The sequence below is a fragment of the Dipteris shenzhenensis genome, chromosome 30 (genome assembly GCF_047967505.1).
Source record: "Dipteris shenzhenensis isolate YYH24624 ecotype China chromosome 30, Dip_SZ_1.0, whole genome shotgun sequence".
In the NCBI taxonomy this organism is placed as follows: domain Eukaryota; kingdom Viridiplantae; phylum Streptophyta; class Polypodiopsida; order Gleicheniales; family Dipteridaceae; genus Dipteris; species Dipteris shenzhenensis.
Genome location: NC_141625.1, coordinates 29,884,644 through 29,912,058, shown reverse-complemented (window position 1 = coordinate 29,912,058; position 27,415 = coordinate 29,884,644). Strand labels below are relative to the sequence as shown.

General features: G+C 43.1%; 1 protein-coding gene across 1 annotated transcript in view; it reads right to left on the bottom strand.

The window, feature by feature from the left end:
* LOC147881951 (Sugar isomerase (SIS) family protein) overlaps positions 1–27,193 on the bottom strand; it is an 86,547-nt gene extending 59,354 nt beyond the window's left edge. The window contains exons 1-14 of the mRNA XM_087402016.1: positions 27,065–27,193; positions 26,874–26,950; positions 14,111–14,192; positions 13,973–14,020; positions 13,660–13,815; positions 13,481–13,577; positions 13,294–13,336; positions 6,066–6,133; positions 5,850–5,934; positions 5,687–5,735; positions 5,522–5,594; positions 5,363–5,423; positions 5,166–5,232; positions 109–165 (exon numbers count right to left, since the gene is read on the bottom strand). Of these exons, the coding sequence (XP_087258142.1) occupies positions 109–165; positions 5,166–5,232; positions 5,363–5,423; positions 5,522–5,594; positions 5,687–5,735; positions 5,850–5,934; positions 6,066–6,133; positions 13,294–13,336; positions 13,481–13,577; positions 13,660–13,815; positions 13,973–14,020; positions 14,111–14,192; positions 26,874–26,950; positions 27,065–27,109 (1,008 nt within the window). The 5' untranslated portion in view covers positions 27,110–27,193. The remainder of the gene's footprint in view (positions 1–108; positions 166–5,165; positions 5,233–5,362; positions 5,424–5,521; positions 5,595–5,686; positions 5,736–5,849; positions 5,935–6,065; positions 6,134–13,293; positions 13,337–13,480; positions 13,578–13,659; positions 13,816–13,972; positions 14,021–14,110; positions 14,193–26,873; positions 26,951–27,064) is intronic.
* Between the last annotated feature and the right edge of the window lie 222 nt (positions 27,194–27,415).

Below are 27,415 nucleotides of genomic sequence, written 5' to 3'. Positions count from 1 at the left end.
AAATACCATCGATCAAAACTCACATTAGAAGCTGTCGGCTTAAGTTTAATATTACAAATGATAGTAAGCGCAGACAGCTAAAATAAGGTGTGGATTTCGTAAGATTACCCGGGCTGGGTATCCTAGAAAAGACACATTCCAAATGCTCATTAGGCCCAACAATACCTGCAAATTTCAAGAAAGCGTTTAAAAATCCACTGCTACTATTGGAACTGATACTTAACGTTCTCCAGTTGCACTCTGGTCATCTTAACATTACACGACAAAGAATAAGTTGCCTTCTTTAATATCTACCTTGCTTCTAGAATCCAAGCAGGCTAGAATAAGTGCCTCAACTATTCATTTATATAACTAACTAGTAACAAAAACCCAATGGACACCCTACGTTAATAGTCAATTATATAATTATTCCTAACCATTCAAACCATATCATCAATGCACAAACTAATCATACAACAGTGGATCACTTGTCATAGATCAAAAGATGTGTCCGTTGACAACGAGGTTATTGGCCATTGAGGTCAATTTTTTCATTATAATACCCTACATGCATGGACTCATATTCCTCCCATTCACATTACCCGCACTTCTAGATTTCCAAGAATGTTTGTCTATTCACACCTTGTCTTATAGTTTTGGTTCTATGTTGAGCTCATTTTGCATCACCATTTTATAAAGCAATTCTTCCACTCCTCGTGGTTTATTCAGCTCTAAGAGACTCAGGGCGCCGAGACGTGAGCTGTAGTGTTTGGAACTGCAATGGTGCTTTATCGTCGGACCTAGCAAATTTCTCAGAGTCTTACACAGGTCAAGACATAGCTTTTTACACAGAGACACACCAGAGTCCAAAGCGCCCTTTGCTGATAGTCAGTGGGTACATGTGGGACGCAGCTTACCGAGATGAGACCCAAGAGACAGGCGGAGTTCGAACCCACAGGGGTGACAATAGCGACTGTTCGTCATAGGGCCATTGCCAGGAGACCACAGCGGGCCACACATGCCAACAGCTGCTAGCATCCCATCACAGGCTTTATACCACCACAGCAACCTCACATGATGACGCCCCTCTCTCCAGATTGACAACTCGCCTCGAAGAGAGTTTTTCTCACTATGCATTAGTACTGTTATGTTCATGATTATGGGCTTCCCACTCTCTTTTTTTGTACTCATCATGGGTGCTGATGCCCACTTAGCAGCTCCACCCCTCAGATCGTTGTTTCATGTTTCTTTTAGTCTCATAGATTCTTTGGTCCTCCGAAGACTTTTAATAAAATTTCTTTCTTTCGTTCTTTCTACACCCTTTTGCAATCTGTTTCTTCGTCACTTTTTTTCACAAAACAGGTTCAGAGATTTTTGTGCTTGTTGCATTATTGGCAGTGGTCTAATTGCTGTATCCAAATGGAATGAGGTATTTTGTACAGTAGGATGATCATTGGATCATGAGAATAGCCTTTGATCCACTAGGATGGATTTCATGTCACAAGAATGCCACAAACTGTAAAAAGATTAACCAATAAGAGAACACTTTTTGTGCCATAAAGATGCAATGTTGACCAATTAATATAATAAAAGCATGCACTGGATACTGAGTCCCAGCAGGTGTGGGAAATTAATTAAAATTAAAGATCGATCCAAGGATAATAGGCTAAGAGTAGTGTAAATGGGAGCGCGAGCTACTCCTTGTATTAGCTCTGTCGGGAGTCTATTCACCAAATAGTTTTCTGGGTTGATGGCTTGGGCCCAATATGCAGCAGGCATATGCTTTTGATTGAGCAATAGAGTGTTGAAATGGGAAAAGAAAACAGTGACACTTGAGAAAATTAAAAGTCTGCAATAAAAAATAGCCCAATCTAGAGTTAAAATCTGACTGTGGTCAAGGCTATATATACCCAAACCCTAGAATATGGAAACCCACACTATGCTCTAACAATAATACAAGAGTACTGCTCCCCCGTAAATGATAACAACCACACCCTCTCAATGGGATGTTGGATTGAAGCTCAGAGAGACACTGAACTTTATAACTTTTTTCATTTGTCCATGCTTTGGTGAAGATATCAAATATGTTCTCCTAAATGACACTAGAGCCATCATGGTTGGGTACCTTCTCTCACATAAAGTGATAATGCAGTTTGATACACAATTGGTTGATACAAAGAAGTTCATTATCTCTATTTTGGGGGTTTCCACGAATCCTTATCGTCCTGAATGTTAAATTCTACAAGAACTCCTTTAGATACATCCATTGTGTCATGAGAAGCCTGTGCACTCTCTGCACACAAACAGTACTGCACGAGACCAAAAGTCTTTCCTCTCACCAGTAAATACAGATCTGCTTCAATGTTCGCTTGTCATTGCAAGTGATCATTAAACCTTCACAGATAGAGCATGATGATAAGGTACCTCCCTCTCATTAGGAACAAAATTTTGTCTCAGAATTTACTTTTCTGCAATACAAAGTCACTGATGTGCTCATCAAATTGTATGTACCAAGCACATGGTCATGCTTTAAACCATAAATTTTCCTTTCCAACTTGCATAATTTGCTCCTTTACCAGTCCAAGTATATACTTCTACTCCAAGTCTCATGCATTCTCACTTTAGCTGACGGAGAGTGTACAAGGTAATCTATATCTATGGGGATCTCTACAAGATTCCAATAACCATGGCACCGAATTCCTTGGGGTTTGCAGCTGTCTTGGTCGAGGTACAGGACTCCTGGCAATCCATGACAATGCTGAAGAGCTGGTGCTTATGAGCCTGGCATGGGTCCCTTTAAGATGGGGCAAAACAGGGCTGGGTCCCAAGTGAGCAGGAGGGGGATGGCTGAGCACTTGGGAGGAGAAAGTGAAGGCTCTACAGACATAAGAAAGACGTGAACAGACCAGGGTGCGGTGAAAGAGTGTAGCCCTCAGGGCTTGGATCTTGGATCATATAAAGCCAATAAATCCAGTACTAGCTCCTGCCTACTTTGCAAAACTCTGTTTCGCCTTGTGAGAACAGTTTGTATTCATATACTTCCCTTTTACAATTCATGGACACACCCATCCATCAATGTGTGAACTATCATTGGATCTTAAACAGCTAGGATGGGAGCCGGGGCTTGCACTAGACCCTCTTTCCTCTCCTTGCTAGGAGGGAACAATTGTAATATCACCAACAGGATTTGCCTAGATGCCCAAAGCCTCTACATCATAAGATGCTGACCCATCCACATCTATTCTTTGGAAAAATTCTTCACCATTTGACTTCAGCAATATATCTCAGATGGAGGCCAGCACGGGATATAGTGGCTTCATCTGCATGACCATGATGTGAATCCATGGTACCACAGTGCAAGGCAAGACGGAAATTACAGAGCGCTCTACTTGAGCAAGGGTTGGTGGTCTCCACAAAGGTAAGTTGGAGAAGGAAGACTCCCCTTTCCATGAATACTGACTTCTATATGCGGTTTCCCTCAAGGGTGAGGCTCATGGGGAGCCAATCATGTCCTTGCTTGGAGGGTAAGGCCCCCAATGCACCCTACCGCCACTCACACACACACAAACTGCTCACAAAGAGAGAAAAGGACAAGAGAATGCAAGAGATCTCGGGCCAAAACGCCACAGCCTACTGGGAAAAAATCTCTACAGCAGGCCCTATATACAGCAGGAGGGGTCGGCCCCTAGGGCTGTGGTCGGCCCACATATCATGCTGGTCGGCCCCCTATATGCACACCGACTTGGGGGGGGGGGGGGGGGAAAGGGCTATATATAGGCCCCCCTTCTCCCCTCATTTTTCATCTCAGTTTGGAGCTTTTTGAGCACTCTTGTGAGCTCTTCGGCAGTCTTCTTCCCCTGCAGCCCTATAAAGGGGGCTGATCCCCTGGCCAAGCGGCCGACTGCCAGGCCCCCAGGGGGATGACTGGCCTGCTCTCCTCCGTGCCCTATAAGGGCTGCCCACAGAGCCATAAGGGGCTGACCTCCTGCCCCAACCAAGCCAACCAGCAGTGCCTAGGTGGCCGACTAACAGGTCGGCCCACCTCTGCCTACAAATCGGCTCCTGGGAGGCTGGACTGCTGCATATATGCTGCCTCAAAGGTGGCCACACAGGCACACCACATAGGCGTCTTATTTACAGCTGGCTCAGCTTTGCACTCATTCTTTTGGCATTGAAACAATGGAAAAATACTCTCCATGACAATGAGGTGCCATGTGTGAATGTCTAGTTTAGTTTCATGCTTTCATGTCCCTTTATCAAACAGTCTCTACTCTCGTCCTTACATCTACAGCTATTTCACATTCTAGCAGTAAGTCAAAAGAGCATGCATGCAATAAATCCCAAGTAATCACATACTCTTTTATAGACAAATCACACCCCCACTCACATCAAAAGTCCAGCATGATGAAGCCTAGAAACTTAGGAGAAACGTCTATTTTAAGAAGCTCAGAGAGTTTCTAGCTCTGTCTGAAATCGATAGTGCTCAATAGCCGATCCTAGCAACGAGAATGGTAAAAGGCATTTGGTTAATTGAAACTGATTGGACTAACAAGGATCCAAATCTTCTTTGAATGAATTTTGCTGCGGTACATAATTTGTTGGCATAGCATGCAGAGGCATACCCCCACAAGGTAAGTCCTACATTCAGTTTAGGCTAGACAAGGTCGTCAAAAATAGCCTTGCTTTATAAATTAAGACTCGTATTACAGTGTATTGCTACACGTGTCATTCTTAGTCCTTCATCAGACTTTAATAAGTATCAAGAATGCCTAAATCAGAGCACTTTCACAGCAGCTACTACACCAATGTGACATTGCCGTAGCCTACAGCTATAGAGCTGGGAACCTTGGTCACCATGTGCAGGCACTCTTTATAAAAGAGGCAGAAACAGAAACCCTCAGTACTCTGATTCCTTTCCATCTTTTCCTTCTTTTTGAAGCAGGTGACCACTACACCCTCTTGTGCCAAGGGGGGGTGCAGTTGCTGGGTGTGTGCAGGGCATGTGTGTGTGTGTGTGTGTGTGTGTAGGTTTGTGAGGGGGGGGCGGGGGGGATCCTCCGTTTATCTTTCTGTGCATTTCTGTATTTTAGACACAACCCTAGGGAGCACTTTTATTCTTTTCTTGCAATGATATGATAATAGATCATGACAATCCCAAAGGTTTGTACATTCTGATGCAAAAATACCGGTAAATTTTTCTCGAATGGAGCCGTTTTGAAATGGTTGTCAATGCTGTGAGCACCCTCCAAGAACCTTTGCAGCAGCCATGTAAGGTAAACAAATTCATTGAATTGACACAACTTGTGATATAGGAAGATTAAATACTTCCTTGTACACAAAATCAAACAAAAATTGGCATGGCACCAGTCATTGAAAATCTTACTTGCTGGCCGCGGAGAAACCATACTGAAGGGCCAAAGGCAATATGCCAACAGCACTGCATACTGCCATGCAAGACATTGAAACAATCCCAGTGAGTGAATTCATAATCAAGACAAATATCAAGAAATAACACAAGGCTGCAAAACTTCAGATAAATTACCGCTGTAGCGACCACCAACCCAATCCCAAAAACCAAAAGCATTATTTGGATCAATTCCAAATTCCTTGACTAACTGCCAACAAACACCCAACAACAAGTCACAGGCATTCGCTTGGAAGGAGAGACATTCAAAACAGATTGGCACTATACAGCACATGATAGTACCTTCACATTAGTACTGACAGCCACCATATGCCTTGCTACTGCCTCGGAGCTGTGATTTCCTCCACAGATTAGAGGGAAAAGAATATAAGCTAACATACAAAATCATATATTCCACATTGCTAAGTTTGACTGAAAGAGAGAGAAAGCAACTGGTTGACTTTACCCAAGTGCTGAAGTAATCCAGGTTCTCAAAGTCCTTGCATTCAGCATGGTCTCAGCCGTCGTGAATGTTTTTGATACTATCACGACTACAGTAACACACCCACCCCAAAAAAAAAGCATCAACAAAACCATAAAGTAATCATATTGAGAAAATAGGGACGCAAACAAAGTAGATTAAAGGACAAATCATGAAGAACAGTATATGTTGTCTACGGACCTAGAGTACTCTCTTGATTGAGTCCATCCAAATTTCGGGCAACATCAATGGGATCCACATTTGCTAAACTGCCAGATCACCATGATACTGATTTGTAAACCATGACAGAGACTAGAGTCTGATTTCTACACATGACAAAAGACTCTCGACTATGTAATGGTCTGATCCATGTCAGCAAGCTAATGGCCATTTTCAGATACATTTTCAGATATACAAGGAGGTGCAAAATATCTCTCTTGATGCAAGAAAGGACCTCCCTTCCATAAGCATTCAGAACAATTAAAGTTCTCTTTGAAAACAATCCATCTTAACTCCCTACCCTTCTCTTTGAAAAAAAAAAAGAAAAACTCCCTACCCTTCAACAGTTACCTTATTATATGCATGTTTTACTATCAATTCATGTTTATGTGCAACCATTACTCTCTTCTGATTTCATCTTAGCAGTATTCTGAGAAACCAATACAGAAGGTCCACAAACACTAGTATGGATCTTTCTGGTATTGAAAAGATCTAAGGTATTTTCAGTTCAAAGCACAGTTTTGAAAAATAAAACTCTCCACAGATGCTCCATATATGGACACCATTCTGTTTTATCGAGCTTGTCACATCTGCTACAAGTGTTCTAGTTCTTTGAACATTCCATGTTTTCTCTTTACACACACACACACGCACGCACTGTGAAGAGAGTGGGAGAGAAGTAAGGAGTCTCACTTGCAGCTTTCTCACATACACAATGGGGAAATACACACAAAGGTGGAGGCTGAAAACAGTTTTCCTCTTCTTAGTTGTGAAAGCCAAAAGAACTCTAAGTACAAAAGGAATAGATGAACCCCATATGTGGGTCTCAAACCAAACTCAGCTAACCTAGGTGGCATACTAAGTGAGTCACTAACTAGAGTACATAAAGATAGCTGTCATCAAATGACTAAGATATGGATGTCTAAACATAAGCTATTTTAGGCTTCAGAGATAGACTTGATAAGGGTACCACCTTGCCAATTCAATACGAAGCTTTTTGAGAGTAGGTACTCATGTCATTTTTCATGATTGTCTTTTTGTGGAGTTGGTTGTCAAACATTGACCTGGAGCTATTTGCCAAGTGTATCCTACTCATGTTGTTACAATAAATGACAACTCGCCCATCTGTAAACTGATGCATATCATAAAGTAGCTTACGCAACCAAGCTACCTCACATGCAACCATTGCTGCACCCCTGTACTCAGCCTCTATGCTTGACAAGACAACTATAGACTGTTTCTTGCTACTTCAAGTGACTGCAGCACTCCCAAAAGAGAACACATATTCGCTGGTAGATCATCTATCAGAAATACTACCAGCCCAATCAGCATCAGTGTATCCATGCAATTGTATCTGAACCCTAGTCTCATAAAATAGTCCATACTACAATGTGGACTTCACATACCTCAGTATGTGTCTAGCCGCATCTAAATGCAATTTCTTTGAAGCCTGCATAAACTGACTTACCAACCCAACAGCATAGCTCAAATCTGACCTAATAATAGTCATATAAATCAAACTTCCTACTATGCGTCTGTACATGGTAGGGTGTTCCAGAAGCTCACCTGCATCTGTGCTCAGCTTCACATTCTGCTCCAAAGGAACTGAAATAGGCTTACAGCCTGTCATCTCATATTTGGATAGCATGTCCAATCCATACTGCCTCTGCAAGAGCCATATCCGACTTGTGGATCTAATCACCTCAATGCCCAAGAAGTAACGCAGCTCTTCCAAATCCTTCATCTCAAACTTCTGCTTCAATAGCATTTTCACATGAAGGATATCCATCACTATCACCTGTGATGATCAAATCATCAACATAAATGACAAGTAGCATAATACCTTTCTCTATTTTTCTTACGAGAAATCTGCCGTGGAAATCTAAAAGCCAATAGTGACAAGATACTGTCCTATCTTGTCAGACCATACTCTGAGTGCTTGCTTCAAATCATACAAGGCTTTCTTCAACCTGCAAACAAACTCAGGATAAACAGCATGCGCATAACCCGGTGGCTGCTCCATATAAACCTCTTCTTGCAAATCACCATGCAAGAAGGTATTCTTTACATCCATCTGATGTAAAGACCATCCCTTTGATGCAACCATAGCAATGACTGCTCTTACGGTACCATCCTTGCAACCGGACTGAATGTTTCTTCATATCAATGCCATATGTCTGTGCATACCCCTTGACAACTAATCTTACCTTATATCTGCTCACAGAACCATCTGTATTGTGCTTCACCTTATAGACCCACTTGCAACCAATTGCATTCTTGTCTTTAGGCAAAGGCACTAATTCCCAAGTAGCATTTGCTTTCAAATCTTACCTTATATCTGCTCACAGAACCATTTGTATTGTGCTTCACCTTATAGACCCACTTGCAACCAATTGCATTCTTGTCTTTAGGCAAAGGCACCAATTCCCAAGTAGCATTTGCTTTCAAGACATCCATTTCTTCATCCATGGCTTTCTCCCATTTTCCTTTTCCCATGGCTTGCTCAAAAGAAGTGGGTTCTAGTTCATGTATCACTTTGACCATATAGACATAGTGAATGGCTGTAAATCCATTATATTTCAGACTATCCACAGGATACTTAACTCTGATAGACCTGCATAAAATAGGCTCACTACCAGATGCTCTCAAAACATCCCTTGTCTTCCTTACTCCATGTGTAACAATAGAACTCATCATTAAGGCTTTGTTTTGAGCCACTAGATTCACCATCCACATAAGAGTAACGTGCATTCACATCAACCATGGACCGATCTACTTTCTCTTTTCCCTTTCGTGATACTTGCATACCACTACCTGCATTGCTTTGAGGAGATTCTCCTAATCTCAATCTGCTTGTCCATGACGAAGTATGTGAACCACTGTTAGAGGACACTACAGGTCCACTAATATTTTGTGATTGCTGCTGTGAATTCTGTTCAACATTGTCATTTTGTGCATCTACATCATCAATCACATTTACTGATTTATACCAGCTGCTCATCTCATCAAAAATAACATCTCTGCTCACTGTAAACTTACGAGAAGGATTATAGCATCTATACCCTTTCTGCTACAAAGAATAACCAATAAAGATGCACTTTTTAACTTTTAGATCCAACCTGGATCTCAACTCATCTGACACATGAACATAGGCAATGCAACAAAAAACTTTCAAATGAGAAATATTTGATTTCCTACCAGTATACCTCTCCTCTGACGTCATGCCATGTATTGCTGCAATGGGAGTCCTGTTCATTATGTAGATTACTGTAGCAACTGCTTCAGCCCAATAATAATCTGACAGGTCTTTTTCGTTGAGCATGACACGAGATACCTCTCCAATATGCTTGTTTTTCCTTTTTGCAAGTCCATTTTGCTGTGGGGTATGACTGCATGAATATTATTGCTGTATGTCATGCTCCTGCAGGAACCTTGCAAACTCATTTGAGAGGTACTCTCTCCCTCCATCTGACCTTAGGCATTTCATTTGCAGGCCTGGTTCTTTTTCAACCATAGCTTTAAAAGCTTTGAAATGCCGAAACACTTCACTTTTCTTTTTCATAAAATACACCCAAACTTTTCTGCTGTAGTCATCAATAAAAGTGACAAAATAATGACAGCCTCCAATAGATGCAGCTTTAGTAGTCCACACATTAGAGTAGATTAATTCCAATGGCCTCTTACTCTCTTAAACATGTCTAGAAAATGGTTTCCTTGTCTTTTTTCAAACTGACAAGCTTCACATACCTTATGCATTTCTGCAACCTTGAACTAGGTAATCCTGTAACAATATTTTGAGCATGCATTAATTTACGTCGATGTACATTAACATGACCAATGCATTTATGCCAGATATCAATATCTGCAACTACGTTAGTTCCATGTGCAAACATTGCTGCACTCAATTCAAGCATGTCCGCATCCAACGTAAACATCATGCCCCCCTTCTTCTCTTTTGCTATCAAGCGACCTTTATTTTTCATATCCTCAACAAAGCATCCATGAGGATTAAATCTGACCTACAAGCCCTGCTCAACCATTTGACTAACAAAAACCAGGTTCTTAGTGATATTCGGGACATGAAATATATCAGATAAGTATTTCTTTTTTCCATCCTGTATAGACAAAAGAATTTTACCAATCTGCACAATAGGATGTACAGTATCATCACCAGTCTCCACAAATCCTGATCTTTTCATTTTCTTTACATCCTGCATCCATTCTGCATGACATGTCATGTGGTTTAATGCACCTGAGTCAACATACCACACATCATTGCTTTCTTCTGCACTTGTCACAGAATTGGTCCATAAACAAATGCTCATTTTTGTTATCACCCTATCTACTAGAGGACGCATAATTGCCTTACTGCAATTTTTCATTCATGATGTCATTCTGCTTTTTGTAGCAGTCTTTAGCCGTATGACCTATTTTACCACAGTAGTAGCATTCAACATTGCTGTTTGCATTTTGGTCTCTCTGCCATCCACCACGACCTCTTTGGCTCCCCCTGCCTCTAAGGTTATCATGTCCTCCTCTATAGGACTGGTTTTCTTGAATTTGCTGCATATTCTGATTTCTACCACGGCCTCCAAATCGGCCTGCTCTACCTCTGTCTCTACCTCTTCCAACATTTGAGTAGAAGAGAGCTTCTTTTGAAGTTTCTCCTGAAGAAGATGCACCACCATTTCTCTTCTCTTCAGAAATTAAAAAAGCAATCAACTTCTCAAAATAAAAAAAATTTCACGGACGGGAATGGATGTCCGAAACTGTGTATAATCCTTTCCTAGACCATTCAAGGTCACAGAAACTAAATCATCATCTTCCACTAGCGACCCAATAGAAGCAAGTGCATCTGTAATCTTCTTCACCTTCATATGGTAGTCATTGATGCTCATATTTTCTCTTTGCACATTATGCAACTTCTGTTTGAGCTGCATTTTTCTGGCTTGCGTATTTGTGCTATACATTTTTGTCAAAGTATCCCACACCTCCTTCGGCGTGCTTGCATTCTGAATATACACAATCATAGAATCTGAAATACTGATAGACAACCAGTATATAACTTTTTTTGCTCTCATGCCATCCTTTAAATGCCTGCAACTCATGTTGATTAGGAATAACTGGTTCTTGTTCAGCTCCAATAATGAACTCCCAATAGCCTTTTTCCTTAAAGAAATTGGTCATTCTAAACTTCCATGCTGGGAAGTTGTTCTTGTCAAGCTTTTCAGTGACTATCTGTGAAAGAGCATCAAATGCCATTACAAAACACTGCAAAAATATTATGTCACTGCAAAAAACACAACTTCTTCTACCTCATAAGGACAAATTTGCAAAACTGACGAAAGTGATATTTGACCACACAGTCCCTTCCTAGTGACGATTTTGCATCAACAGACAATAAGAATGATTCTGTCACTCCCAATATCTCTGCGCATAGGCATACGATGTAATTTCTACGATAACTTTTCACCGACTTACAGAACAGTGGTCGCACAGCAAAAACAGGACACCTTTTTGAGTACCTGCGAAAAACTTCCGCCACCAAAACGGACCCCGAAATGATCTCTCGCCACACCGCGAAGGACGTCCCAATCTGAAACAGTGCACTCTTGCACTTTCCGACTGTGCTACCTGCAGAGATTTACTCCCAAACTCGAAAAAGAAAAGCAACACTGATCCTCTTACCAAGACACCGCGAACTTGGTTTGCTTTCTTGAGCTCCTTACCACGAACCGAGTTCTGATACCATGTAAAGAGAGTGGGAGAGAAGTAAGGAGTCTCACTTGCAGCTTCCTCATATACACAATGGAGGAATACACACAGGTGGAGACTGTAAACAGTTTTCCTCTACTTAGTTGTGAAAGCCAAAAGAACTCTCTCTAAGTACAAAAGGAATAGATGAACCCTATATGTGGGTCTCAAACCAAACTCAGCTAACCTAGGTGGCATACTAAATGAGCCACTAGCTAGAGAACATAAAGATAGCTGTCATCCAACTATTATTCATGGGCGGTGTACCAACCGCATCTGCAGCTAACAAGTCGGTGACATAAATGCACAATGATCACCTTGGCATATCACGAGTGGATCTCGATATCTCAACACGCACACACACACGTATGTACAAACGTACGTACGTATATGTGTGCGTGAAGCAACCAAGTCTCTTATCTTTGTGGTTATTATAACAACAAGAGAAATGCCAAAAGCTCATACTTTCCATAAATTAAGTTAACAGCTCACCTTGATTGTAGAAATTGCATTCACCAGCATAGCAGAGCAAGGGTAGAAGAGAGCAAGTGGGAAACTGAGCCAGAATTGCTTGTTGCCACCACTCAGGTAAAATCTTGAACAAAGTTAGGTTAAGGTGTTTGCTCCTGCTTGTTCTTAAGGCTGATCTCTAGCTATAACCTTTCCGTGATAGCCATTTTGGCAGCATATACTGTGTATGCAAACTGTTTTGGCATATGAACGAGACAAAAATATACAAAAATGACGTAAAAGTTGTGGTACCATCCACCATGTTAGGAAGGGTATCATTTCATGCCATAAATCGGTCAATGGACCATTATGTGAGGCATTTGCCAAACCTCCTTCAAAGTGACAGAATCCTTGAATTGGGATATCTATGATATCAGGAGATAGAAATATGCTTGATGATTTAGATAATCTTGATCTTCCCAGAATGCACACTCCTAAATATATGCATTATGTTTTTTTTTTTTAAGTCATTAAGCGGCCTATTTAAAAAGACAAATAAAAAATCATTAGAATTGATTTCTAAGTTCTGTAAAAGAGAGCTGGCATACTACTGCAAGGGGATGATATGAGGGAGACATGGTGGACATCCCTTGAAGCTTAGTATGATCCAGTATATCCCAACGCTTTGGATATTCTAATATTCCATCCTAGGATATTCTAACACCTCCCAAACCTAGAAGTTACTCTAGCATTCCATCCAGTATCACTAGAGTACCCTTTAAAAGCCATGCATACCCTCATACTTGGTCCCATAAAAGGCCTTTGTGAGAATAGGCATATACTGTACTCCTTAGCTAGAGAACAATTTAAAAATTACCCCATATTTCACGGCCTTGTACGATTAAACACTCCCTTACCACAACTGATTGAGAGAAGCCTCTCTCAACCCCAGAAACTCTGAATGTACAAGACAAAAATGTCAGAATAGAAGCAAAGCTGCACTCACAATCGCAGCCGGCGGCCTTTCGAAGACTGAGCTGCATTAGGTTCTGTCAAAAAGAACCCCAGAAAGATCTTACAAATTCAGCTAGGTGTCCAATGCTCAAAAGTATACCAAGATCAATAATCTACGCTCTCAAACAGGAAATCTATATCATTTTTTTCTTAGGTCCTAAGAAGGCAGGGAAATGAACCTGTTTGTAAAGCTGTATGAACAAAGAGTGGACCTAGGAAGCTGCCACCGATTCCAATTGCCACAACATCAGTTAACGGCTTTCCAGTCACACCCACCTGCAAGGCATGACCTCATTCACGTATCTACCAAGAGAAACTGCCAAACGTCCTTTCATTATCTGAACATGACATATCTTACCCAACTGCCTTCTCGTACTTTCTGAGAGAAACCTCTAATCTTATCAAGCACTTCCCACACATCTGCAACTACATTTTTCTTATCACTGTTGATTACAGAGTCTCTCTGTTCGCGAAGGGCTACATGGAGGACGGAGCGATTTTCTGTACTGTTGATCTGGAAAGGAGTTATGAATAAGCCCAACAAACCATGAATAAAAGAGGTGACCTAACGTCTGCAAAGTTTTATTTATTGCTAAAATCAACCTTTTTCGGAAAGGAAAAGACAACTGCATAAACTGAGTTACAATTGCAGAATGTCAAGGCAAACATACATGATCCCCGCTAAACATTTTGTCAATTTTTTCTTTAAGGTGAGCTGCCTGCAGGACAGAAAAGTCAAATTGAAACAAGATGCTGAAGGAATAAAGAGAGAAACAGACACCATGTTATAGTGAGCATAATAAACCCACCTCTGCCAAGTGAAAAAGTTTTTGTACTGTTTCTGAGGTCGCCCGTTGTCGAGAATAGTCTAGCAGTATTCCATCATAGTCTCTGAAGCACACATAAACGTACGATAAGATTCCTATCTACAAAAGGACAAGAAGCTCCTGCAAGAGGTATTATTTATTTTATCCTCATGCTGTACGTGAAAGATTTGCACCTCTACATTATTTATGCTATGATTTTAAAATTTACAAAAATAATTTCTTGGATATCGAGTACAACATGTAGTAAGCATCTTTACACAAAACTATACAAAAAAACTATGATCCATGCAAGTTTCTCCTTACATGCATACCTCCCAGCATCATGCACGATATTTGGAAAGTTTAAAACCGTGATGTCACAAACCCCTTTATGAAACAAAGGGACAGTTACAAGCGAGATGATCAAGCAAAAAGGTTTGCTATATTTATAGAGTACCTAAGATGCCCTTAGACACAAACAGCATATTTGTATGATCGTGAGATTTTTCCAAGGTGCCAGTGCCTTTGCAATAGTGATGTTTGGCCATTGGAGGTAGGGAGCACAAACTGACTTCTTAGTGTCAGCTTTTGAAAGCTTGACTAATCTGAATTCCTGGTGATGAAGCCATCACATATGATACCACCCCTCCCCATTTTAAAAACTTCTAGCAAATAAAACAGTGAAAATCCCACTGCAATAGACCCAAGAAGGAAGGCCACGGGTACCAGATGTTTAGCAAGCTGCTTACAAGCTCTCAGCTTCCTGGATCTTTGAGGCTATCTTTTTCCCTCAAGAATCCTGGGCTCAAAACCTGCTTATCAACATATATTTTGGTCAGGCCCCTCAGAGCTCCCAAACAGGGACATTACCCTATGCTTTCTGCTCCATGCAACCCAGAACCTTGCACCACCAAAGATTATTCTCTATGGACATCCTTATGGTGTTCTTTTGAAGCCATCTAATCTCATGTGATTTTTCCAGGCAAACAATCTTTCATGACTTTGGACTTCATCTCAGCTCTGCCATTTCAGAAATGCTTTCTCATCAGATCGTGACTCTGGCAAAGCTATGCAGATCTTCGAAAAGGTTTGCAAATGTGGAATAGAGGAACTAAGATGGAGCACCTGGCCTGAGATTAGGATCCTAAACAATGAGAAGGCTGGCACTCTGGCAAGGCTCCACACAATGGAAAGGAGGTGACCATCTAATTTATGAAAAGAAGTTATGTTTGCTAGGGAGCTCTAAACTTCGCCCTATTCCCACACAACACTGAGATCATTTGGGTTCTATATCACCAACAGCTGCCAGCTTCTTTATCTGGCAGAACATATTTGGGGCTATCTGGCAAAAAAGTATATCTGAGAAGATGTCCACTATGATGTGGCTCATTATCCACAAAACAGGTCATAGAATTGGCAAGCCAGATGGGAGATGGAAAAAATGCCCAGGGTCTGTGTTAAATGTATTCCACCTTTTGGTTTGTCCACCTGCTAGAAAGATTTTGGTGCAGATCAAAACTGAGGAACCAATAAACTGGGTAGCAATATTGTGATGCCTTAAGAATGAGAAGGGACCAATGGACTACTCTGAGAACTCATGAGACCACTGGACTATACATATATCTAGATGAATCCAGGAATGTGCCCAAACTCATCCTCTAAAAATACAACATATAGTGCAGTTTCAATCTCATGATAGTGCAGTTTCAATCCCCATGACATATCTAACAAAGGATTGGGACTTTTCTTGTCATGTGGGGAAGCTTTCTTTAAGTCAGTAACTCTCACATGTCTATCTTTCCACTTAATATAATACTCAATATTGGTCTATTTTGTCTTTTGTCTAAACCTTTTCAGGTGCATGTGGATAGGTCAAGTCTTTTAACTGTTTATCAATTATCCACTAGGAGATACTAAACTGTCTCCACTCCGAGTTTCCCCTCAAATCTACTCACGTGAAAACTTAGGTGAACTTTGATATTGGAAGGGAGCTCTAAATCATATGCCACATCATTTATTTTCCGAATGATGCATAAATACTTGTGGAAATCTTTGGATATTTCCAATCCTTAAAGTCTTAGAATCTTAAGGTAAACCTATATGCCTTCTTGAGGTACGTTTCTAAGCCGCATTAAACTTCCTCTATCTTGAGCCCTTTTTATGAAACCCTGAACTTGTGCTAACAGTTCTTGCATGTCTACCAGGAAATCTTTTGCTATCTGTACCTTCATTTCTTAAGGATTGGTAATCTAGGGTCGGTATCCGTAAACAGGCTATATCCTGTAGCCAACTGCTTGGCATTGTTATAGGTGAATTCCGTCATCGGGACATAACTCTCCCATGATGTATGCCATGAGCATATCCTCCATACCTTGATTAATCCTCTCTATTTGCCCTCATTCTCTGCCCCCCAACTCCCATCCCCCCCGCCCCCTGCTCTCCTCCCCCTCTCCCTCTCCCTCTCCCTCACACTCAACCTCTTCTCCTCTCAACCCCTTCCCTCCAGCCTCTCTCCCACACCCTCTCCGGTGACGGACCAAAGTTTTACTATGTTTGAGTCAGCCTTCCACCTTTGATTGACTAATGGACACCCATTCAACCAATCCTCCCCCACTTCCATAGGCCGCGAAAACCTATACATTTTCTAAAGATAAGTTGCTGCTACTCCGAAAGCATGTGGAATTCAAGAGCTCTTTACCCTCTTGCCGGCAACCACGGGTCCCACCCTTCCAGGTCACAGGCTAGGAGCTAGATGCTTGTTGCCTTACCTTCATACCTCACACCCCGCATTTCCGATGTTCAAATTATTGGGATGACGTTTCTTTCAGGTGGCTTTTAATTCTCCTGGAGCCACGAACACAATGCTCAAGGCAAGGCCCTGGGTGCTTGGTTCTAGGAGGATTTCCTGGCACCTTTCACATTGGATTTTGACCGGTAGAGGAGGACAAACCAGTCATGTCACTCTTCATCAGAATTCCCAATCTTCCACAGGTTTATCATCAACACGTTGCCACAATTGGAGCTTCCTTTGGGCTGGTCACAAAGATCCCCTCCCTCCCTTGTTTATCCTCTTCCGCAGAGGAGTCGATCAAGTCTCATGAGGTTCCCAAAGTTAGGGCCATCGAGTCCAACCCTAACACTTGAGATGACCACATCATGCTCCAACATCTCAGTGACTCAATTTTTTGAAAGCGAATTGAGATTGCGGGCAGGCAAGATTAGTGTCGGCGGGTATGAAGAACCTTTGGGCATTTGCCCAAAGAAGAAGAAAAGGCCCAAGAGTGCAGCCTCTCCCCATAGCACTCAATTGGCACATCATGCACGAGTTGCGTGTCACGCACTTGCTACCTCCCCCCTCCCCACTGGTTGGGTGGCAGTTAGAGTTGGCACTCCTCCACCACCTACACATCAAGAGGCCCCTTATCTTGTCCCTGACTTGGGTCTGGTCACGGCCAGTGAATCAGTGATATCGTAGTTATAGTTGCGGCAATTGATGCCCCTGACCCAATTCAAGAGGCGACCAGTGTTGCCCATGAATCACTTTTAGGCAAGGCATGTGATAATGTCCATTCAAATCGTTCTCCAGGTCCTAGCGCTGATTCGTAATCAGCTTCATCCAGGTGTCACTAGGGAACTTATTGATACTCTCTTTCTTCAAGAACACAAGGTAGATGTTAATGATTGTGCAAAGTCAACTGAATTGTAATCTGGTCATACATTTTGATCTTTTCTTCCCCTTGTGGTTGGATATGGTATCATTATACCCTCTAGAACAGAATGTATCATACTTTTGATTGGGGGATGTAAGGTTGGTCTTCTCAACCTTTATGCCCCTGATAATAGAGGATATCGTGTCCTCTTTTTGTAAGGAGCTTCTCTCTTAGGCCCCAACTATAGACTCAAATGGATTATTGGTGATGACTTTAACATAGTGGAGTTGCCTTCAAACAAACGCGGGGGAAGAGAAGGTGGCATTCACTCTCTTGGGATGCCTTCCTTTCCAGTTCATTGGAAGAGGCTTGGATAGATGATGTTCACATGGTCAAAGAGAAGATGTCAAATGCCCATCCATGTGTGGATTAAGCTTTAGCTAGAGGTGGCTCAATATGCATTGCACTAAGAGTTTCCACCTCTAATCGCTTTCCCGTGGTTTTGATGGTACATGAGCCTCGTAGAGAGGCCGCTTTGCTAGGATCACGATTCCAAATGCCTTGTATGTAGACAAGGGCCTGACAAAGGCAATGTTATAGAATTGGGCATCTCATATACAGGACGAAGTGCCTTCTTCTTCACTTTATGGCAGCAGCCTTCTCTAATATTAGTGGTTTCCATCGCAACATCGCTGGGCCTCCAAAAGCAGTTAGCAGCCCTACAAAGTGAAGAGCAAAAGCAGCATACAGATGCTTGGATTCATGAGCACATTGTTGCAACAAGGGCTCATCAGCAGGTTCTTTTGCATCAGAGAGTAGAGTATCACTTTCATGCAGGAGTCATTTTGGACTGAAATGGGAGGAAGAGTTGATAAACAATTCTTCTCTACTCTTGGCCCGAGACATGGTAGAGAAAGTGTTTCTCAACTTATTAACTTTGACGGGGTTTTACCATCAGACCCATTGATTTTTATGCCTCCATTCTTTCAGTTCACATGATGCACCTTTCACCAATCTGGAATTCAGGACTGCACTTCTTGCTCCCTAAAAGGAAGAGGATAATGATTGCTTTTTGTTACCGCATTGAGAGGTTTGTAATCAATGCATACTCTCCATCCTCCTGTGTGCTTAGGAATGATTACCACTGGACTGCCCCAATCTGAATGTTCCACTGGATATATCAATCCAGCCTTGAGCAACTTATTTAACTCTTCTCTCAGCATGAATGTGCAGAATCACTTTTCCATCTGATGTCGTTCCAATGATCATTGGCAATGCTTCGGTGTCCCTCTCTTCCCATTCTTCTACCTCATCATGATCAGCTTGTTTTATTACTATTCATGTCGCATCTTTGATGTTTCAGGCTCTAGATCCTCTCCCGTCGTTCTCTTCCACAACTTCCTTGCCAGCCGCAAGTGGCTCCGCAGCTTCACCTTTCCGGTAGGGTAGTTATCCCACTTCTCCAAAATTTGGAATTGGCAAATGTGTTGCCATTAAGCCGAAGTTCCTAGAATAAACACAAGACAAATGCAAATTGTCACGATCTGTGACGTATTCCTTTCTCTATTTCTAGACTTATGGATGGTTTGATGAATGGACACTTGTGGAAGAGTATGCCCTTTCGACGGGACACTTCCTATGAGGCACAACCCTTGCCCTTTCGACGGGACACTTCCTATGAGGCACAACCCTTCACAAGAGACATTCTATTGAAGAGACATTTCTATTGTAATGTACCCTCTCATCAAGGGTCACACCCTTCACAAGGGATACACACCTCTTCATGCACATACACTTTGGAGTACACACCTTTTCATGTGTGACTCTTCACTCTCTATATAAGAGAGGCCCAATTGTATGGATGACACACTACAGATACCCTACAGACATTCAAGCAATACAATTATTCCTTATTCTCTGCTATTTCAATGTCCTTTCTGCTCCTTAGCACATTTCTAAATATAGTAAATCTAGGATTTCTTACAGTGGTATCAGAGCAAAATTCGCTCCTGCCTGTAGGAACTGCCCCCCACCTTCTAGCGCCGATCTAATACATCTTTTCCGCTAGAAGGATATCCGTGCACATTGTGCATGGAAGAGATGGAGAGGATGAGCGTAAAAATTTTTTGCGCCAACCCTGCCTAAAGTCATCTATGGCCTCTCCATCTCCCACACATCACGAGTTGATGTGAATGGACACGACAAAAATCGTGTCTTTTCAGGTGCTTGGGCTGTCCCAAAACCAAGGGACGCACCTTTTCCACCATCGGACACACCTTTTGATGAAGAGTCTCGACTCCTCACCCAAGGGACACACCCCATCGTGGACAAAAGGACACACCTATTCATGTAGGGACACCCCTTTTAAAAACAGGGACACACCCCTTCATGAAAAGGTGCACCTATTCCAAGGGTCACACCCCTTCAAATAAGCACACCTCTTAGGCACCAAGCACTTATAAAAAGGGTACCTAGAGGGGTTAAAATGGAAAACCCAGCCCCAAACCTTAGGTTTACCCTAGCTACCCTAGGGTTCACTAAACCCACCCTTTAATTTCTCGGCAACCAGCACATGTAGGCAGCCCAAACAAAAAAAAAAAGGGACGTGCCTTTTCAACGCCTACAGGTTTTTCGTCAAATCAGGTTGGTTTCGCAGCCAGCCCCTGCTTGCGCCATCTCGCTGCCAGCCCCTGCTCGCTGCCAGCCCTGCTTGCGCCATTTCGCTGCCAGCCTTGCCTCGCCATCTCGCTGCCAGCCCTGCTCACTGCCAGCCCCTGTTTGCGCCATTTCGCTGCCAGCCTTGCCTCGCCATTTCGCTGCCAGCCCCTCGCCATTTCGCTGCCAGCCCCTTGCCATTTCGCTGCCAGCCTTGCCTCGCCATTTCGCTGCCAGCCCCTCGCCATTTCGCTGCCAGCCACCTTGCCATTTGCAGCCCAGCTGGTTTTTTGGCCCTGTTCCTTGCCAGCCTGCAGCGTGAGCACATCGCCAGCCAGCCATTTTGTCGCAAATCAGCCTGCAACCAGTTTGCGCCATTGATAGCCTGCTCTCCTTGGTTCGCTACCTTTTTCCTGCCAGATCAGCAGCAGTTTCAGCTTCCTATCGCGATGAAGACAGCCTGTTAAATGCCAGGCCCAATTCTGCTCCTCGCCACCCATTGCAACATGGACCTCCGGACAGAAATCTGCAAGCCTCTTCTACGCAACAATTTGGCAGATTAAATCATTGCCAGGTGGAGTCTTTCCATTCTACTTTTAAGGATTCTCTTGTCATTATCAAATTACAGCAAATGAAAGACGCTCCCTTAAAGTATGGGAACCCCTGGTAATTCACCCGGCATTTCAAGGACACCTCAGGCATCATCTACCACACAATATCGTGTTCAGATTGCACAACCAGCCCATTTCGGAGCTTTTGCATCGTGGGTCTTCTGTGTCACGTGCCCTCCGAGTGATTTGGACCACATTCTATATCTTCTGCGTGAGGCACCTCAGTTACATTACTTCCTCAGCACAGTCCAGGTTGTGTTCCACGAGACACGAAGATACCCAGAACCCGATATTCCTCAAGAGTTTGCTGTCCATCTTTGGAGAGAATTTTACCCCTCACCTTCAGCATCTCCAGGGTGTCTCCACCTCCTTCAGCTCCCACATATCCTCCTATACAGGTTGTACCTTCCCCAAGACAGTATTTACACTCCGAAGGCACTCCTTCTCCTGAATATCCTCCACTTCCGACAGCAGCTCCTTATCCCTTCTCAGATCCGTGGACTCTGCAACCTACTCCTGTCCTCTCACGAGCAGTAACACCACTTTCGGCATCACCAGTGTTACCTCAGACAGGACCTCCTTTACCAGACTTCCACGGGTGGTTCCATCCTGCCTCGCCTGCCCCCTCCAACATGAGCAACCTCAGGGAGCAGCCCGAATCTTCTCCCGGAATGGTACAAACTAGAGCGCAAGTTCGCGCTTTTCTCACAGGGATCTCCGATATGTCGCAACGCTCGCATGAAGCCTCTCCAGAGATCAAAGACTCAAGTCCAAAAAAGACCCCTGAAGTCAACGTACAAGGCGAAACGCTACTGCAACTTCAAATTTCCCAGCTTCAGGACAGCATCTCCGACTTGGTCCAGAAAGTCCAACAACTTCAAGATTCTCGCATTACCACCCATACAGAGGATGACGTGACGCAACCAAACGACTATGCGGATTCATTCCCACCAGAGGTAGAAAACACTGAACTACGTGCCCTCTACCGTTTACTTTAAGCTTCCAAAACTAAAAGACTTGACATCAAACTTCCGGAAGCCTTGACTGGTCAACGCAATCGCCGAACAGTTGACCAATGGCTCGCAAAAATGCGCATGTATTTTGATACTGTTGACCTCACTGAAGGCAAAAAGATCGCCTTGGCGACCTCCCTCCTCAAGGATACAGCTTTTCTATGGTGGCAAAGACGCTTAAAGGACGGCAAAAGTGTGTTAACATGGGAACGTTTTGAACACGTGCTCCGTAAGCAGTTCATACCTGCCAATGCGGACTTCCAAGCACGTTCAAAACTCCGACAGTTGGAGCAAACGGGCTCCCTGTCTTCCTACATCTCTCAGTTCACCACATTGGTGCTGGAGATTGATGGTTTAACTAAGGATGATCGCCTTCATGCTTTCATCTCAGGCCTAAATCCCTCGTTACACATTGATGTCCTTAAAGCAAACATCACCACCACAGCTGGCGCTATTGCTTACGCAGAGCGCATTACACAGGGAAGCAGAGTGCTAATCGCACACAGAATTCTACTATAGCCAAAGGTGCTCGCCCTCAAGATAACACCAGGTTTCGAAAAAACTCCGGTAATCAAGGTCAGCGACAGTCTTAAGATCCCCAGAAGACTCAGAAATCATATGCTGGATTCCAACAGAAGCACTCCTCCAAGGATCGCGCCTCTTCTTCTTCACAAAGTCATTACCGACATCCCCAACATAAAGGTGCGGCCACTGACAAGAAGAACAACTCCAACACAAAAGGACTTTGTACCATCTGTACAGGCGACCATAGATGGTTCGATTGTCCCAAGCGACCAAAGCAAAATTCCAATATGAAACCTAGCACTTCCCAAAGAGAAGATGCTACCCCAGCACAAGACAAGAAAGGCAAAGCTGTTCGAATGGCAAATACCATCCACCTGAGCCTTGCCAGCAACCCCGAACCTTCCCTGGCCACTCAAGTACTTTGTGTTCAAGGATCGATTCGTGGAACAACGGTCACTATCCTCATCGACAGTGGCTGTTCTCATCATTTCCTAGCTAGTTCTATGGTCGACAAACTTCGGTTGACCACCAGTCCTAGTCTCATGGACTATCAGATTGAACTCGCAAATGGAACTACTTTCTTGTGCAACACCAGGATCAAAAACTTATCTTTTCGCATCCAACATTATACGGACAAGTTGAACTTCGACATCATGCCTCTTTCTCGGTACGATATCATACTTGGACAACAGTGGCTCTACGACTATGATCCATCAATCAGATTTCGCAGCCATACTATCCAGTTTGTCCACCAGGGAAAACTTATTAAGCTAACTGGTTCTAGGGACTCTCCTTCAACCCCAGTTGCCTCTGCCCTACAAGTAAAGAAGTGGGTTCGTAAACGTCAAGTAAAGACTTCACTTCTGCCGGTTACGGCAGTAGAGGAGACACCAACTAAGGATCCTCATGAATACCTCAACCAACCTTTTTTCCAGCCCTACTGGAATATTTTTCCACAGGAATTGCCAAAGCAGTCACCACCTCGACGACCAGTGGATCACCCAATCGAACTTATTCCCAGCAGTAATCCACCGTCGAAACCTCCTTATCGGGTTTCTTACACTCAAAATGAAGAAATCCAAAGACAGGTGACCGAGCTACTCGACAAAGGTCACATTCGGCCCAGTCGCAGCCCTTTCGGATCTCCTATACTACTTGTGGAAAAAAAGAATAAGTCAATGCGCCTCTGCATCGACTACCGAGCCCTCAACAAGCTCACTATCAAAAACAAGTATCCATTGCCTCGCATCGATGACCTCTTCGATCAACTTCTACACGCAACACAATTCTCAAAGATTGATCTTCGTTCAGGTTATCATCAAATTCGCATACAAGAAGGCGATGAGTACAAGACAGCTTTTCGAACAAAGTATGGACACTATGAATGTTTGGTCATGCCTTTTGGGTTAAACAATGCCCCGGCCACATTCATGACACTAATGAACGACATCTTCAGGCCTTTCCTCGATAAGTTCGTCATCGTTTACCTCGATGACATCCTCGTTTTCAGCACATCCCTACATGAGCACAAACAACATCTTCACCAAGTTTTTGAAGTTCTCCGCGCAAATTCTCTCTACATCAACATTGAGAAGAGTGAGTTCTTCAAAACCCAACTCGAATATTTGGGACATGTTATTTCAGCTCAAGGCATCTCTGTGGATCCCAAGAAGGTCGAGGTAATCCGAAACTGGCCTACTCCTAAGAATGTTCATGATGTCCGCTCTTTTCTCGACGAGCATAGGGCAACATATGCGGGTGTGGAACTGCATCCTGTATCAAATTAAAACGGGATCATAACTCAAACACATGAACACCCATAAGTATCTCAATCAACCTTAACTCTTTAACACTTACCATATTTACAGCCACATCCCATTCTCCATACTTTGAGACGTGATTGAGTGTAATTCTGCGTGCACGATACATGTTTCCTCGACATTGATCACACATACATTTGATTTTTTGCTCCAACCATATTTCGCAATGGTGGATACGGAGGGATTCACCCTCACTGGAGCTACTTGTTGAAGATAAAGACATCCTATAAATAAACAACCCAAAAAATTTGCTCTTGCATGAGTTGTAAATGTTAAAAACTCTGTGGTGCATCTAAAAGCGCATCTGTACTGTGGTGCACATCTATAGGCACGTCTAAAACGTACTGTAGATGCACTGATAGATGCACATTTAGACGTCCTTTTAGATGCGCTTTTAGATGCGCGTATAGATGCGATTTTATACGCGCAGACTGCAAGCTGATTTTTTAACCTACTTTTAGCGTAATTGCTTTTCTTCACATACATTAAATGAGAGAAATAAAAAAGAAGAAAAAGAAGCGATAGAAAGTGGTATGGAGTACACATCCCAAGAAAATAAAAATGTCGTCAGAATCCCATCCTTATTTCTGATCCTTCCATTTCTTAAGAGATGATGACTGCGGTGCCTCCTATGACCTGATCCTTATGTCTCCTCATCTCCAGAAGAAAAGAGCTAAGCATTTCTGTTGAGCATAAGTGATGAAGCGAGATATGGGTTCGAAACCACCTCAGAAGAGGCGATGGAATGGTCTGCTTGATCTCATAGTACCGAGAGTTGAGACTATAAACAATCCACCTCTCAACCTCCTATTCGTCACACACTAAGCACAGCCTTTGATGTCTCATACATAAATTGGTTCCTACAAGAGGCTGAACTTATGAATCTGTATGATATGGGACATGTATATTATCTCTAAGACATTCTTTTTGAATTGTAGGATTATCACACTCTGTTCCCCCACCATGCAAGTCCTCTGAATTTTGGTAAGTTAGAATATGAAGTACAAGTGGTCTTTATGTGCTGTATAAGCTGAGTATTATCTTTTTACCAACATCCTCTTCCTTGTTACAAAGTTAGATGGATACTAAATTTTTTGACATATGAGAGCATAAGACATTGAGGTATATTGAACAGCATTAGACTTACATACTGTTACCGTAATTGTTTAGCTGAAAGAGAGAGCAATAAACATCAAACGAGGCGACACATGATGGGGTTGCAACCACCCCTCATCCTCCATAGAGAATATTGCTGCATTGTTTGCCACAGGCCTGCATCAAGTGCGTTATTGAATACAACTGAAGAGGCCCCCTCGAGCTTGAGGGTGGAAGCTGAACATTGAACTCCAAAGCCCTCTGCGAATTGAGAGTGACAATTTACACATAGAATTCACGTGTGCACAAAGGGCTGTGATTCGAATAGGTGCAGTGTTGTACAGAGTTGTGCCAAAGGCGCACCCACACTTACTAGATCACAGACATTTTTAGGAAGCTCTATACAAAGGTCTATTGAATGAGACTAATAAGGGAGCCAAGCTTATAAGAGGGCAGGCCAAACCCCCTCTCCAGTGCAGCAGCAACCTTCAGCAGAGCATACTCGCTCTCAAGCATGCAGCCATCACCGTCAACCTTCAGCTCAAGAGCGGCAAGTGTGAGCAGCATAGTGTCTAAACAATCCCACAGTGATTAAGTCTGTCTTGTTTGCTTCCTGCCTATTGTAGTACCAGAACGGCAGGGAACCACATACAATAATCCTGGTGCCTTAGAGAAGCATTTCGTAAAGAAGCAGGTAGCAGATAACCCTGCCATCTATAAGTCCGCATTGGCACTACAAGATAAGACCAAGATGCAACTAGTTACCTAGAAGAACAAACATGCTATCGACTCACGCCACAAAATTTAGCAGTAGCTCATCTATTGGGCATTAATAAAGGAGTTGCATTGACCTTGATTCGGCTGAAACGGTAGAAATCATGAAATTCTTTAAGCCGTAATTGAGATATTAGCTGCTGCTACTATTGACATTAGTGGCGACAATGTTTTTCTTCAAATTCAACTACGTTTACTACTGCGGCACTGCAGGCCATGCTCTCGATAGGATTGACATTGATTTTATCAAGAGCGCCTAGAAAACGATCCGTAAACATTGTCTTCAGTGTGCAAAAACTGACTAAGAAAATCCAGGCGATATTGCCAGGCTTTCCGTGGTAGGACTGAATTACAGAGACCTCTTAAGAATAGCTTCACTATCTAGAAAACCAGAGCCAACGAGCCAAATCGAATGCAGCATTGCCCCCGCTGAATGCAAGAATTTCCAGCCAAATATTCGAGTTATCGTCGCGGACTGTATTCGTTCCAATAATAGATAGCCAGCTTACGGAATAGCACCTTGCTCCGACACACGAGATTTACTAATGATCTTGGACATTGGATGATGAGCATGCGGCCACAAAAAACGAATAGTTCCAAAAAAAACATTGAGAATGCCGTACGTGATCATTGATCTGCATCTGGCGTCGTCGCTCATCAAGTCGCGCAGTTGCATGTTATGGATGGTGGAGAGATGCTTCTGGAGGAGGCAAAACGGCGGTCTCAGGGGGCAAGGCAAGGAAATCGATTGGGATCAGAGGCAAAAACATTGGATGAATCGAAAGAAGAAGAGTGATGGAATCAAAGAGTGTACCTGGAGATCTTTCCAAGCGGGGCAGTCGCTGATCAGGGAAGCCATAGCTGATCTGATGAAATGGAGAAATGGAATATGAGCTTCTAAAAGCTTCTTGTCTTGCAAAACAAAAGGAGGATATCTTGCCTTTGGCCAAACGCCTTCACATGTCACCATCCCTTCCCTTCCCTTGTCTCTTCAACCTTTCCCCTTGCCACGTGGCACCTCCCTCCCTCTGGCACATGGTCACATTACACACACCGCCATGCACGGTGGCTCCAACCAGCAGCTTCCCTGTCCCTCTGTACCTTATGCTTTGGCCGTACGTACAAGTCCCCGGTCGGCCACGACATGATAACAGTTGCTGCCGTC